This window comes from Tachypleus tridentatus, chromosome 1 (assembly GCF_004210375.1).
Source record: "Tachypleus tridentatus isolate NWPU-2018 chromosome 1, ASM421037v1, whole genome shotgun sequence".
Lineage (NCBI taxonomy): Eukaryota > Metazoa > Arthropoda > Merostomata > Xiphosura > Limulidae > Tachypleus > Tachypleus tridentatus.
In genome coordinates, this window is record NC_134825.1 from 27611393 (window position 1) to 27628158 (window position 16766).

Consider the following 16766-nt stretch of genomic DNA (forward strand, 5'->3'; position numbering starts at 1 on the left):
GACAACATGTACACATATGGTGCAAACTGTATTGAGGAAATAAGCCCGTAAATTAACAAATGCATTATAACAAATTACATGCAAAGACATTAACATTTGGTATGTAAATCTATTGCTTGGTATAAAGCTTTACATCCTGCTTTCATGCTCTCACAAAGTATTTCAAAGAAAGACTGCAGACTGTTTTTTTCAAATATCATATAGAACTCTTCACAATTCATCGAAGTTGTTTGGTTGCCACATAATATTTTCAGTATCCAAGTCACCTCATACAGCCTCCATGCACTTCATATTAGAACCCTGTAAAGGCAAGAACATCAATGGAGGTTCCATCAGCCTCTTTACATTCCATATAAGTTTTAACTACATTCACTGTATGCTTGAGGCCACTGTCACACTAAAACGTGAAATCAATAGGACACATTCCTTAGGGAAAGGTATGGTGGATCAGAATCTATATGTATATCTCAGCAGTTAAATTACTTTTAATTTTATGCAATTCTCAAACACCCTTAGCTGAGATACAGTCCCACAGTTGCACTGATCAATCCTTATGATTTACTGTAACTGTTTTATTACTCTACAGTTAAACAAACTGCCACTGCTTATTGCCAAACAGGTCAAATTTAAAACTTACCTGTAAAGATCTTTTCAACCTTGAAAATGAGTAAGTTCATAAGATAAATTTTAAAATAACTTTTACTCACTATTTTAACTAATATTGAGAAGTGGTTTAATTTAAAAAAAAAACTTAAGATATATTCACATTACCTCTGTACAAACTGCAATCAATTCCATAATAATCTTTATGACAAAGACAGTTTTCTTGCACACACTGCCCATGACCATTACAGCCCTCTGGACAACTAACAGCACGGATTATATCTTGGAGATGAAATTCTTTCTCATCTTTTGTCAAGTCTGCATGCTGTCTCAGGATTTCCTCTTCACAACGAGACTCTAGCAGCGGGATAGAATACTTAGCCCAGTCAGGATCATCAGTCAGTGCGACATCTACAAATGCAAGTAAAGATATAAAGACTCAAATACAGTATTGCATTATAAAATTACCTCCAGAGTAGTAATGGTTTGTATTCACTTGTTTTACTTTCATCATGATTATGAGACAACTGAATGAGCACAACTTAAAGAGATAAATAAATGTTAATGTCTCTTAATAATTATATAATTGTTTCTCAAATGTAATTCCCATATATACTTCTAACATCTGAATCAATTAAAAATACTTATAAATTTAAATGAGAAAGTAAAATAAATAATCCAGTAAAAACTCACCTAATACACATATGCCAATAGCCTCTAACATGTGTTTTTCCAAATACTGAGAACATGCATGAGCTATTGTGGAGTTTGTCAATACATCAGTACAGAGGTTTACTATTTGTTCTTTTGTCCTACCACTTGGTGTTGGCCAGTGTTCAACAGAATCACCAGAAGGAAATAAGGTTAAGTCACTTTCAGATGTGAAAGGTAGAACCATGTGTACTGGTATATCTCCACGTGGAGATCTCTTTCTACGTGATTTAATATCCCACTTCTTACTGCCATGTTGAAACTTCCACTTAGAAGTTACATTTTTAAACTGAAAAAAATTGATAATATGCAATTTAGAATTTTTAGTGGAAAAAGGCCTGTCCCTCTGAAGAGGAATCTCCAAAAAATATGAGCTATTTTTCTTCACAACTGGTCTGATATCTGTCTCATTATATTCTGATGATTTATTATTCAACCAGTAGAATTCATTACTGGCTTCAGGATAAAGTTTATTTATGTTTATATCAAGCACTTCACCATTTTCTTCCACAGTGTTATATCCTTTTTGTAATACCACAGTTTTTGTTATATCTCTGTGGTAGAACAAATGGTGAAAGTCAAGTATTTCTGGAACTTCACAGGATTTCACACAGTTAAGGTTGTTGGATGAATTACATTCATGATCATCATGAAACTCGTACCCATTCTTTGAGAAAACAGAGTATGAAACATCTAAATTCCCATTTGAATTAGAAGTGGGCGTGAATACAGGAGTACTACAGATACAACTATGATGGTTGGATGAGGTGAAAGTCTCATTGGGGATTTCATCAAACAGACTCTCTCCAGAATCTAAGCTGAAACAATTCAAAGACGTTATCTTTTCATATAGGATTAAATGCAAAACCTAAATAAAACTCTTAAGACACATTTATATCTATATGATATCATTGTAAAGATTTCAAAATCCAATCAGTAGTGTTAGTGTGGGCTATTAGTGAAAGAAACTTAAATAGTAAAACAACCACTCAATTATGGGTAATATTTATATTATTCAGCATACAGATATACATCTTCAAATTTATCTATACAGTTTTAATATATTACATTAACTGTGTTTCTAAATGTCGTACTTTCACTTTAACATATTCTACTTTTACTTCACACGTTTATTTTGTACAACATTTTACAGCCTTTGCCTGCTGGTGATTTTCTAAACCATAAGTAAATATACAGAGCCATGATGTAAATATTGCAGACTAGCTCTGAAATTACCAACATGGTTTTTTATATCATTCACTACTAAGTGGGTATACAAATTGTGTTACATTCAGTAATGTTATGTTTTGCTTATTACAACACTCAATGTAAAAAAAAAAATTGGCCATAAAAGTTGGGAATAATCCCCTATTATTTTCAGTATCATGCATAGTAATGAGTGGTAATAACTCTAATACTGATTGTATTTTTTTTGTGTTGCTCCTATGATATTAAAAGACCCCATAGCCAATAAAGCCATGGATCCAGAAGCTGTTTGGTGAATCTATACTTTAGAAAACATGTTTAAAACGTCAAAGGGAATCATATGGATCCAACTGGTGATTCATAAACAGTTATGTAAACAACCTTACCATAAAGTATAACTTCTAGAAATAACTAAACATGACACCCATGATATATAAAATACACAAGTCATAACACTTGTATTAAACTTAAAAAGTAATGTATATCTAACAGTAAGCTCTCTTCAAGAAAAATATTTGCAATATATTTTTTTTGCTATACACAAAGACTGTTCTTGGTTCATGCTCACAGTTCACTCACACATTCTGCACCAACATTCTTAGTCCCCTTGATGGCCTCAATGTAAAACCAGTTGTTCTGGAGGTACAACACTCACCACCTGATCCTCACACTACTGATTTTGCACTTGTGGATGTAGGCAAAATGTTGATTCTCCATCTGGATGGCAGCCATCTCCACATAAAGGGAGTTAAATATGATGGCCACAATTTTGTTCAATCAGAGAATAGTTCTTTTCATTGCTCAACAAATTTTTATGAACATATATTATGGGAACCAGTCCATCTTCAGGTTCTTCCAGAAGTGCTAAGGTCAGTCAATGTAGTTTGAGATGAACTTTCTGTAGTATGTTGCTAACCCTAAAAAAAGGATCTGATTTGTTGTTTGGATGTTAGAGCTGGTGGATCTTATATGCACATTGGATTATCTTCTTCTGTAGCTATCTGTTGGATGCCCATCTTGTGTCCAGTGAAGTCTAATACAGCCAGAGTAGCATGTAGGAGGTCTGATATTCAGACTTGCTGTCTTCATCAGCCCGATCAGCTCTCAAAGTTTCTTCAGGTGATCTTCCAATATCTGGTTGTATGAGTTAAAATGTCATCTACATCATGTTCAACATTGGTGGTTCTATTCAATATCACTGCTGAGTTGAATAACCCAAAGCAGCATCTTCTTAAATTGATAGTATCCTTCTGGTGTCAAAAAAGTTGTCTTCTCTTTAGATTATTTCTCTACTGAGAAATAGATCTTTTCCCTGTGAATGACCTATACTGAAGTCAATCTTAATACAAACTTGACCTTAATTTTCTTGTGATAGCCTTGGGGTTGCATATAAATTCAGAATCAAGCTTTATCAGAAGGTTTAGTTTCTGGAAATCTATGCAGGAGTAGATCAAGCTGTCCCTCTTCTTCACAATTACCACTGATTAACAACAGGCTGAATTCAAAATCTCAAGAATTCTAGATTTTAACGTTACTACAGGTTCTTGCTTGATCAAGACTCTTTATTGTGTAAGGTATCTGGTACAGCTTCAACTTGGCTGGATCCCTGGTAATGGTCTCAGTATTGTGTTATACAAGTTATGTCTTGCTTGGTCTTCCTGTGAATACATGTGCATGCTGGCAGAGTATATCTTTCTTCTGCTTGCTAGTCAGTTCTTGACAAATGTTGATGTCACTGTATGTCTCATCTCCACCCCATGATCTTGAGTCTAAGTAGGTCTTCATTTTTTGGGATAAAGTCACTATCTTCTTGTTTTGCATCTATGAGCCACACATACAATGTTCATCTTTACCTCAATCACTGTATCTATTAGGTCTTCTTTTCTCATGAAGTACCACTTCAACATACTATTTGGCCTTAGTCTTCTCATTCATTTTCACTTGGTATTCCATTCTGCTGATCACTTCCTGCACTTTAATAGGTCCTATCCATGGCAGAGTGAGTTTGTTGTTGCTATAGATAGCAGAACTAAGGTCTTCTAGCCTTAAAACATTGATCATTGGCCATCTTGGTATGGAAATGCTTTTGACTGACTTCAGTAACGTAAAAAACTTTCTGAGCTAGTTGACAGGTCTCCTCCAGTCCGTTTTTGAGGTCTAATATGTATTGGTATGTGTTTCTCACTTCTGACTTTTCTTCTTTTGTCCACAGTTCTTTCAGTATCTGCATCAGGCTTTGCATTATTCTTCCATACAGTAAGTTGAAGAGTCAAAATCATGTACTCACTTCTGGGACTTCTTTGTAAGTAAGTAATACTGCCTGCAGATACCCCTCTCATGAACTCTCTTACAAGATCTATTACATCTGGGGTTGTATAGGGTGATAGAGCTGCCTAGTGTTGATGAGTCTACATACCTATTGCATTAATTCTGAGATAAACTTACTCACTCTGTCATGCAAGACCTCTTTTGAAAAGCTTACTCTAAAGAACACTTTCTGAAAGGCTTCTGGCACTCTCTATGTCTCTATCATCAACGGTGCTATGGCTTCTGGGTAATGTCACGTAGTCAACTACTACTAGCATATACCAGTTGCACTTTTTGGATACAGGTACTAGTGATCTGATAAACTCCATGCTGAATGGCTTTTTTATGAGAGGTATGTCACCAAGTGGCACTTGGCCACCTTCCTCTAGGTACTGTCCTTTGTAAATGTCCCACAAACTGAAGAATCTTGTCACATCTCCAATGATCCATGACCAGTGAAAGTTGCTGGTGATTCTATCTGCCACCTTCTTTGCTACTGTTCTCCTAGGTGTCCTCCCACAATAGACTCCTGAGCCAACTTCATCATGTGAGCCTGACATTCTGCTGATACTATTATCTGTTTAACTTTCCCAGTAGAAAAAAAAAAAAAAAGATCCAATACACCACTCCATTCTGGTCATATATTCTGTATATCCCCTTACCCATGTTCTTGTACTAAACTTTCCCCCAGGCAGTAAAGGTTTTTTTTTTTGTGCATCATATACCTCCCATAGAGCTACATTTGAGATATCACTCTTCAAGATTTGCAGGTCCTTGACATCATGTTTTCCTTCTCTTGAGCTTTAGTGATGACTGCAGATGCCTAATCAGTCTTCTTTCTGTCTACTTCCTCAAACTTCTACTGCTAAGTATATTGCCAAACACAAAATAATAGATGGGTGACTTTATACACGTGGCCTTCAGGCCTACCACATATTATGAAGTGTCCAACTTTATTCTTGCTATGTCACACATTTTCACTATCCCATCAATCAGCATAAACAGATATAACTTACCTATCAACCAGTCATTAGATGCTAGAATCATTCTTGCTGCACCCAGTATATTGTAGAACTTTCATTTGCTTGTCCCTGACACAATCTTCACCTATTGGCATGTGATTCATTGGCACTTTGTTGTATATGTCACATATTCCAATCACCACTGACACCATTGACCCATTCACTAACTTAAGCTGACCATCAATCATGCACTGTTTAATCCTGGTGAAAGCAGTTCCCTCTCATGGTGGATCTGATGAGTTGTCATCACTGTTTCTTCTGGTGGAAGCAGCTAAGGAACATTTATTCTTCTGCTTCTTGCCAAAATCATCTTTGTTAGTAGCTCAGTTGCATTATCTTGAGATTTCTATCACTGCTTGTTGGTGACAAACTTGCACTCATTCACAATGCGCCCCATTTTATGATAAGCATATTATCTCTTCTCCTTTTTTATCTGTTAACTTCTTATCATCTTTTGTGGCATCCTGCTTCTGGTCAGTAACACCTAGTTTTGACATTGACTAGTTATTTTTGGACTAACTTTCCATGGATTTCCTTATAATGTTCTGAAAGCTTAATCAACTCTTTCACATCTTTTGGTGCTGTCTCTTTCAGAAACAGTGACATGTCAGTGAAGCACATGAACTGTTTATGTATTAGTATATCTTCTAGTCTTTCAAATCTAAACACTTGGCTATGTCATTTTATTTTGTGAAGTATAACAATAAATGTACCACAAACTGAAATAGGTTTTCTAGTGTCAAATTTGACTTCTCCAAATTCTGTCAATAGCCTTCTTCAGTAAATTTATAGCACTTCAGCACTTGTCATACTCCATAATATCTCCTGACATCATCTATGCATACACTTGTAGGCCTTTCTCTGTGAGAAGATAGCTGAGACAGACTGTCCAACTACCTTTGTTTCTTCCAGTTCTGACATTGGACAAATCTTTCATAACCCCTCTAGGAAAGCATCCTTGTCATTTTTTTGTTCATAAATTTGGGTGGTTTGATACATTTGGCCCTGGCCACATTTTCACACTTGCATCCTCCACTTTTTTTGTTTGGCAAGATTAGAGATCTCAACTTGTGCTTTATTCTCTCTAGTTCCATTCTCTCTTCTTTTCTTCTTTCCCTTTTTGGATCTTGTGTTTCATATTCACATTCTTATTTCTGACTTATCTGACTTTCTTCCTCTCACTTTTGTTGACATTTTTTATATAGGTCTTGTTGTTTAACAAACTCTCATAAATCACTATCTTTGAACCTAAGTTGCTCACCCATCTCTACCCACTTATCAAAGTCAGTCAACATGTTATATAGCATGGTTGCAACATCTATGATACTTTTGCCACTACTAGAACTGTGTGTATTTAGGTCTCTTTGCCATTATTGTTTAAATCTTCTGCCACTGTTTATCACTGCAGAACATGGCTGGATCATCAGTGTCAGATTCTTTACAGTAAGTGTCTTCAACTTGATGGTGACAGATTTCAATTATAAACAAATAGAAACACTGTCCACTTGTTTTAAAATAATATATATTAACTCTACAAATACAAGCTGGGTGAAATCCACCCAACTCATAACCATGAATGTATACATGAGTTGGTTGATTGCTTGGCATTTATTGGTGCAATGCAACTAGGCTATCTGCACTAAACAACCAGTGAAAAATAAAAATCTGTAAAAGGAAATCATGTTAAAACATAACAAAAGCCAATGACCATTAACAATGTAAAAACACAACTGAGGTGAACAATGTTACAATTGTCAATGACACTACCAAATGTCAGTGGTGAACCTATTGTAAAGACATGTCTAAAATGGTACTGCTGCTCATGAGTGTAATGATGGCATGACAGTAAAATGTGGGCTATTGAGACTTGAGTGTCACACAGACCACACATTGGTGTATCAGTCCAGATAAAAGAAAACAATGAGTTAAAAAACTGTGACCAATGCCTAGCCAAGCCAGGACAACTTCCCTCTTCTGATCCTTATGGAAACAAGATGATCAAAGAGCAACATAAGATTTAATTTGGAAAAGCTTGTTATCACTTTGCTCACTCCAATTTAACTGCCAACTAATGCAGAGGAGAGTCTTTGATACAAAACTGTAGACCATTTATGGGACAGGCACAGCCATGATAGCACCAGAGTAGATGGACTTAGCTGTGGTGTCAGCAAGCTCATTCTCACGAATACTGATGTGGCGTGGTATTCAGAAAAACTGAATAGAAATTTGCCAGTCAAGTTTGAATATCAACAAGAAAAAGGTGAGAACTAACTTGAAGCAATTCCAGGGACAGTAGAGGGCTAAATGAGTCAGTATAAATAGTACAATTGGTGCACTCCATAGCTTCTACATGATCAAGGGTAAGAGAAATGGAATACAATTTGGCAGTGAACAAAGAAAGTGAAGAGAAGATCTTGTGTGCAACCACCAAACCACAACATACCATGGCAGAGCCCACAGAGTCACCTGATTTTGAACCATCTGTGTAAATGGGAATGAAAGGATGGTTCAAAAGGTGTTTGTCAAATAAAAGACAGTACTTCCAATCGGGAGTATCTGCCTTCCTCAACTGACTCAGAAAAAAAAAGTCACACCTATGGTGGGATGAGCTGGCCAGTGGAGGAAAGACCCAATTCAGCCAGCTGCACCTACACATGAAGGCTAACAGAAACAATGACAGACTGTCTATTTTGAAACAAGTATGGCCCACTAAGAAGGAAAACACAACCTAGATGAAATGCTGAGGTAAGAATTAAAGTTTTTAAAGTATACAGTGAAGATAGTTGCAAATGGCAGAGGTACAGAGGAGGTTCATGAGATTCAGTGTACAGACACAGGACTGGAAAGTGTGAAATCCCCCATGTGGAGCCAAAGCTGCAAATGGTAAACTGGGTCAACATCTTCAACAAATTGCAAGATTTGAAGTCGTCAATGTAGAGTATTTTTGCAGTTGTAGGAGGAAGATGTCCAATAATTGCATTAATCTTAAAATGAAAAGTGTGACACACAAGACATAGCCCTAATAGAATTTACATTCCTGGGGGAAAGAATGGGAAAGTGTTGAACCCACACAAACTTGGAATCACTGGTCTATTAAAAAAAATTTTAAAAATGGGCAAATGGTCATGCAAACCATAAGAGTAGAGGTCTTGTAATATTCCATACCTCCTGGTAGTATCATGAACATTCTTAAGGTTAAAAAAAATGTTGTTACTGTGAAAAGGCTTCCATAAGTGACATTTCAAGTCGAATCAAGTGGTCCACTCCATAATGGAGCACTGTTGTCAAAACCCACTCTGGATGGCTGAAAGAAGGTTGCTTGATTCAAACAACCAAACAAGACAAGCATCAACCACCATTCAAAGCCAGCTCAAAGCAATTGCACAATACAGTTTGAAGGAATATTGGGATCCTTACTAGGCTTAGAGAAAGGGAGAACAATAATCCAGTGCCAAGCATCAGGAAAAGTATTCTCCTGCTAGATCTGGTTAAAAACTACCAGAAGAGGCTTCAATTACACAAGTAAAAGGAGTGATTATAGTCATAGAGATGATCAGCCCAAAAGGAAAGAGGCAACTGCTCTGCCTGAGTCTTCATTACTAAGAAGGTGGGGGATGAAACAGAAGAGCTAGATGCACGAGGAAAGTTTTGGTAGAGATTATCAACTTAGCTCTCAGTATCACCAATTTCCTGGACATTTGTGAGCAAGACTGAAAGGAAAGCAGCAGTATACTGCACAATGACATTTTGAATCTTGTCCCGTAAGTCCTATTGGTAGTTGGAGAGATGTTAGTTTTGTGCTTAATCCAAGATTCCTTCTGGCTTTGACATTTTATCTGCTGAGCATGTGCAAGTGCTTATTGAAAAATGATGCGATTTAAAAGTGTTGGATATCCATGAAATGTATGCTGGACACCTTCACTGAGCATTCCATGCCATTTGGCAGGCAGGATTCCATCAAGGACAAAGACATTGGATAACGTATTGAGGTTTCAGGAATAAGTTGAACAGCTGCCTAGACAATACAGTCAGGCATTGCTGCCATACAGTTGTCTACTGATGGGAGACAAATGGCAGCAGGGTAAAGTTCTGAGAATCCAGTGAAAGAGGGCCAGATGGCCTGGTCTAGCTTCTACCAAGGCATGTGGGTCAGGTGGCATCAATTACAGCCAGTCTCCCTCTAAATGCTAGGAAAATGATTACTGCCCCATAAAGAGAAGTGAGAGAAGACTGAAGGAGATCAATAGCAGTACAAGACTGACTAGATGCATGAAAATAAGTACAAAAACTGATATTGAAGAAAGACTGTGATCCAAGAGTATTAGCTCTATGGAACAACCCCTCTCCATCAATATCAGCACCACTCCCAGTCTGATTATGTTAATCAAACTTCTCCAGGATTAAAAGAGGAGGTGGCAACTGTTCAGTAAGAGCTTCAAGGACTGATTGATCACGGGTCTCTCCAGGAGACAGGTAGAGAGAACAAATAGTGGTGATACTACCCAAGGAAACACAGTTGGCTACAGATCTGATGGTCTATCAAGTAGCAAAGACAGCATGGGCACATACTGATCAACCAGCAGTGCCACCCCTTCATGCATGTCAAAATAAAGACATTTGTTGATAGCATTATTCTGTTTTTATGAGTGGGGACACAGTGCACTGCAGAAATGCCTTGGCTGGAAAAACCAGCAAGGATCTCTGACTTGGGAATGTTGTTTAGACCCCTCACAACAATAACTCCTTTTGAAGAATTTAAAGTAGCATGGGGAGTAACCTAGATGGGTATATCCCCAATCGCCTTCAGTTTGAAGAGGAGTGGTATATTGTGGTGTAAATGTTTCCAGAACGTAACATTTTTATTGACTTGGGGGGGGGGAGTGAGCCAGCAAGCCCCTCTCATCTATTTTGAATATAAAAAGGAAGACATCTGCCCTAAGAATTTCTCAGATAATTAATGCAAAATGAGAAATCTAGGTACAGAAACCAACTGTGATTGTTGAACAGAGTCATCCATTCATGGCCTTTACCAACCAATTACCTTTACCTTCTTTTTATAATTTTATTTATTTATTTTTCTTTATGAATGGGGATATCAATAATAACGTAAGAACATTTCAGTGCCCAGTGTTCCCACCCACTGTGGAGCCCTATGAGGGGATTCAGTGCAATACCAGGGTTTTATGAACATTATACTTAAACACAAGCATAAGATACAATATCCACAATACCTGTTGAGAACGTCTAGCACTGGTACTTGGTTGACCCTAGCTCAAGTGGAACAGCTGAATGACCCTTGGAGGAGCCATCCCAAGGCTGCCCATCTACAGGAATTCAAGGCCAAAATTGTGTGTTAGGGTTGGACCTCTCAAGTACTCGGATCCTCTCCTTCCCTTCACGGGTTGTCATGCACAGCAAACACATCAGTGGATGTTTAGATCCCAAAGAAGGTAAAATGAAAGTACAGAACCTTCTCTGGGAGGCCCCTCACCATGGGAATCCACCTCGAGGGGCTGTGTCTTTATTGTTGAAAGTTATTGCAAACATATCACAAACAACTACTATAAAAAATCTCAGCTCCATAAACACCTGATACCAGTCATGCACTATATAATGACCATGAATTTTGAAGATAGTTCTGCAGCAGAATTTCCACTTGGAAAGGCTCCACTGCATCTGAAGCATATCATTTCTCCATGCCTGCTTTCCATAATCTCTCTAGAGTACAAGGATGACACTTTCCCATTGCCTGTTTCAACAGTCCGATATTGTTTAGAAATCTATATGTGCTGTGCCAGTTATTTTACCAGTATGTTTTTGTGTGGAGTAGCATGAATACCCATTTCATTCTCTAGCTGTTCAAGATTGCAACAGTTAAATAAATGTAATGTGAAAACATGTCACTTTTCCAGACAGAAATTCTTCACAATTATGTACATACTTCTTCAGAAAGTCACATATGACTTTTCCCACTAATCTTTTTATTCATGGATTCTCAGATATTAGAAAACACAACAATTTACTTGATGTTACTTGGATTTGAAGATAATCATGATGCCTTAACTCGATCTGTATTCCTTGTTATTCAATGACATTTAATATAATGGATATCCTTATACTGAAAATTGTCAGTCACTATTCTGAGTGTATGAATATTTTGCATCAGAAACGGCTTTTTCATAATCTTCCTAAAAGCAATAATCTTTTGTTGGCATCACATATCTATGAAATGTGCAACAATGTCAAAATATAGTTCTCATATATCTTGTTTTACCATGACTCTACAGCAGCCATGACTACAGTAGCACAACAAATGTGGCCCATAAACCCATGTTCTCACTAAATGGTACTAAATGAATTATTTTGGCCATCAGGTTTGCCCAAAGATGATTTGAGAATTTCCTGAAAAACCTCTCCCCTAAACTGCTTAACTTGCCAATTTCTAAATTGTACTGTTGAATCATCTCTACACTGGGGTTTGCACAAAGCTAAAACTTTTTACCTGGTTAACCTTTAAAATAACCAGAATATTTTGCACAAATGCACTTTTAATAATAGTGATGTTTGCATGCTGCAATATTAATCATTATTTTATTTGATTATAAATAAACAAGTCTCAAATAAACTGATACTGAATTTGTTTTAAAGTTAATGAAAAAATAAGTTTTTGAACTGTTCTTTATTATATTCAATTTAACATCTTTAAATAATTTAGATATGTATATATTATTTAACAATATTATTGCAATGATTTGAAAAAAATGAGCTAATACTGGCCCCAACAAATGCTTTTCCCAATTTTTGAACTAAATCAACTCTCAAACAGGCAAACAAATATGCAAGTTTATTCTGTGACAATCCAGAAAAGGAATGTTCAAAGAATTAAGAAAATAAACATGATATATGTACCAGAAGATGTCAGAGGAATGAATGAAACTTTTAAATCAAAAAAACAAACAAACAGGTCTACTGACTTATATATATATATATATATATATATATATATATGCTTTGCTCCTAAATAAAGAAAAGGTAAAAGGAAAAACAAAACACCTCTCATTATCTTTATAAAACTTTCCAGAATTTTCAGGCCATGGAGTAGTTACTGAGCATCAAAAGAACCAAGGGTTCTTGAAAAAAAATACATGAAATTGAAAAGTACCAATAGGAACATGAACTGACCAACATATGTTTTACAAGGTTAAACCAAAACAATAATGCTTTTAAAATTTTGAAAATGGTTTAGCAAAAAGTAAAAAACAGTAGTTTTCTTCATTGAAATGAAAAAAAAAATGACAGAATGTGGACCAAGTGCTAAATATTTGTTAGAATCTATTTTAGTAGTTATTTTTTCAAGAATTGTATAAATCATACTTGAGGTAATTTTTGCAACATTTTTCAAGTGTTAAATGTTTTACAAAGCTACTCAAGGACTACCTACATCAGCCATCTCTAATTTTAAGATAATAGACTGGAGGGAAGGTGGTTAGCCAACATCACCTCCTGCCAGCTTGTGAATTATTCCTCTAATGAAAACTGAAATTTGACTACGCTCTTATAATGCATCCATATCTTACATATGTGGGATTGTCTGCGTAAATGCATTCCATATCTCAATTCAGTTGTTTATAAAAGTTTATCATCTTCAAAATTATGTAACTCAATACTTGCCATATATCATATATATTTTATCTTTATCGTTCAATTTTTCTCTAGAATGATTTTTCATGATAAAAAGTTAATATTTAAGTTTGATTGGTTGGAATTCCTTTTGCATTAAATTCTTGTAAGTATAAAACACTGCAGAGAAATTATAATGTATGTCAAAAATGTCATATCTAATTAAGATAAAATAACCATTATCTCATGCTTGCTTCATTTAGTACCATCATATATGAATATAAGTCATACCTCCAAATATTAAAAAACTTGTTAATATCAGAACCAAGAATTTTCCCATCAATGTCATGGAAATCATTGGTTGGATCTCTATCAAATATTCCACATAGTCCATGAGTGTAGCCAAAATCCAAACCAGGAACTCTCAAGACAATGGACATTCCCCATTCCTCAAAAATGGCACGAACAAAAGAACCAGACTGAAACAAAACCTAAAAACAATGGAAAAAATGAACAATGAAAACTGGTAACTCATATTTTAAGAACAAGCTGCAGTTTTTGCCACATAATTTGTTTTTGTTTGTTATCTATACACTGATTAATAAAACTCCAACTATTTTTCTGGATATTTGTACATATTTTCTCAGTCCTAATATCTTGCTTGGTTGAGCGTATTTAGTTGTTGTTTTTATGTATTATAGTGTTAGAGTTTCTGTAATTTCAAAATGCATACTTAATAAGCCTAATGGATTTTTATCAATACAAGCTGATACAATATGAATTAATAAAAATGTCAAAGTTTAAAAAAAGAAATTTTAGTTGAAACAAAAAAAAAAATTCACGAAATCTCAAAGTTTAATACTGATAAAATTCAAAACACCATTTCTTTATGATAATTTTTCAACACTTTGTGTTTTCTTTTTTCACAGTTTGAAAATTTTAGATGTAATAAAATATTTTATCTATATATCAAAATTACATGAAACGTGTACAGTTAGCCATTATTTAGCCTTTGACAACTGTGAAAACTTAGGTTTTCACAAATTAGAGATACAATTATAATTATTTATTAATAACAAGTCTTTTTGGATTATTCCTTAGTTCACAGTGAAAGCACATATTTAAATGGTCTATTGCATGATGATAAATTATGTTTGTTGGTTAAGCTGATCTGCACAAAAGCAAACAATAAAATTGAGGCCAAACAATTAACTTTATCCACAAAATGAGCTAGACTCAGAAATAATTCAGTAAATTACAATATTTGTCCGTTATTGTTTATAAATAATCCAACAGCAAATGTCAGAGAGAATTACTGACGTTTTCTGACAGACAGAATATGACAGAACAAGTGGAATGAGTTTAGTTTTCTTGTTTACATCTCAATAAAGCAAATAAACTTATAGCTCTAAGTTTACATTGACTTAATAACATCTGCACTGTAAATGTAACTTTTGCCAAACTCAAAAGGTCATACAAGGGCAGAAATAAAATATAAAATGTGTAATTTGGAGTGAACAAGTGTTATGAGATACAGAGAATTTACAGAAATATTTCCTTTTAAATTTAAGAAATTAAAATTTATATAATATTAACACTTGGATTATAACTTATATTTTGATACTAAGTTTATCGATAATAAAGTTGCTTAATTAAATTTTGAGTGTAACTCTAAAAGGTTGTGACATGAGGAATTTGATTTTTCATCCTTTTCTGTATACACAGGTATAAAGTTTGAGAAAACATAGATTATGAGGTATGCCTTTCTTCCACTCAGCACATACTTTCATGAACAACACAACCACAAAAATAATACTACAGCGCTTTTGCACAAATACAGACATTGCATGTACTATGAGTAACTACTAAAAACTTAATTTATACACATCTTACAGTCAAAACTTTCCCTTGTTTTGACTTGATAATCTTTGCTTCAGGTTGTGTATTTCCCAAAGATGTCATAACAATACTGGGTGAAGTACTGAGAAGTCTGGGACTACATACATCCACTTTAACCAGGTCATTGTTTTCCAGAGCAGCAAAACCACAGTTACATGATACAGATTTATGAGAACTGCCACAGAACCATGTACGTGCATGAACCTGTGAGATAAACACTTTTTATAAGACATCATTTAAATAACATACCTATTAAAAATACCTTTGATCTCGTTATGGTTCATTTGTAAAAGTTAAATTTTATGACCATTACAGTATACAAAAATTAATACAAATTAAAATGAATGATCTTATTATATTTAAATATTAACATGCAAAGCTACTTTCAATATATATAAACATTATATTTATAATATAACTGAAATTTAAAATAAGTCACTAATAATATCAGTTATATAAAAGCTAATAAATTTCATCTAGAGGTAAAATATAGTATTATAACTTACCCTACCTCAAAATTACGAAGAGTACTTTTGTACAAAACAAATGTTCCAGTTTTGTAGTAATCAAATCTCCTATTAACAATATTAAATAGAAATTAGTTCTTTCAGAAAAGTATGACAACTGGTAATATTATTTGTATCACCCTTTACAGATTCAATTAATCTGATAATCTGATAACACTGAATAGAAACTTATCAATAATTTTAATGCATTAAATACATACTTGATTTATGAATATATTACTGATAGCAGAAATAGTTCTTGTGAAAATTATGCATATTACAGGATCTAATTTAAATATAAAAACAGATTGATTTTAATACACATACTTAAAAAAAAGCACATGCAGAGAATGAGTAATTTTTAAAGATTAATTTTTTTACATACAGCATTTTCAAAAATAAAACTTCTCAGAATAACCGCATTACAAGAAGTAATGATAATAATTTCTTCAAACATAAGAATACACTTATCTCTCATTCAGTTTATGAGCTTTAAAGAAAATGCTCAGGTTGCATTCTAACCAAACTCAGGCTACAAATATATAAAAATACTTATACAACACTATTTACACTTCTTATATCTATTTCAAAACTTGCTTTTTTTTAACTACAACAAAAAGAATCAACTATATTCCTACAAATAATTTACCTGAAATTAAAACTTAATTATAACAAACCATTAACAAATAAGAAAAGTGAATGATGCACATTCTTTTATATTTATAGCTATTTAACTAATTCCCACAAATGAATTTCTTCAAAGCAGAAATAACTCATGAAAGTCAAAAGACTAAAGATTTCTGGTTAGAAACAGTTGTCAAAACCACAGAAAACACCATATAATATAATATGTGCTCAATAAAGTGAGTTATGGCCTCAGTTTAGAAATAAT

The 16766-nt window shown here is 34.5% G+C and overlaps 1 protein-coding gene across 5 annotated transcripts in view; it reads right to left on the reverse strand.

The window, feature by feature from the left end:
• The window catches only part of LOC143244874 (von Willebrand factor D and EGF domain-containing protein-like), a 98701-nt gene that overhangs the window by 53299 nt on the left and 28636 nt on the right, over positions 1–16766 (reverse strand). For all 5 annotated transcript variants that reach the window (XR_013025370.1, XM_076490342.1, XM_076490351.1 and 2 more), the window contains exons 9-13: positions 15880–15943; positions 15363–15572; positions 13761–13960; positions 1297–2132; positions 772–1014 (exon numbers count right to left, since the gene is read on the reverse strand). Coding sequence is in view for 4 of the 5 variants with exons in the window: in XM_076490342.1 (XP_076346457.1) it covers positions 772–1014; positions 1297–2132; positions 13761–13960; positions 15363–15572; positions 15880–15943 (1553 nt within the window). In the remaining variant the exon portion in view is untranslated. The remainder of the gene's footprint in view (positions 1–771; positions 1015–1296; positions 2133–13760; positions 13961–15362; positions 15573–15879; positions 15944–16766) is intronic.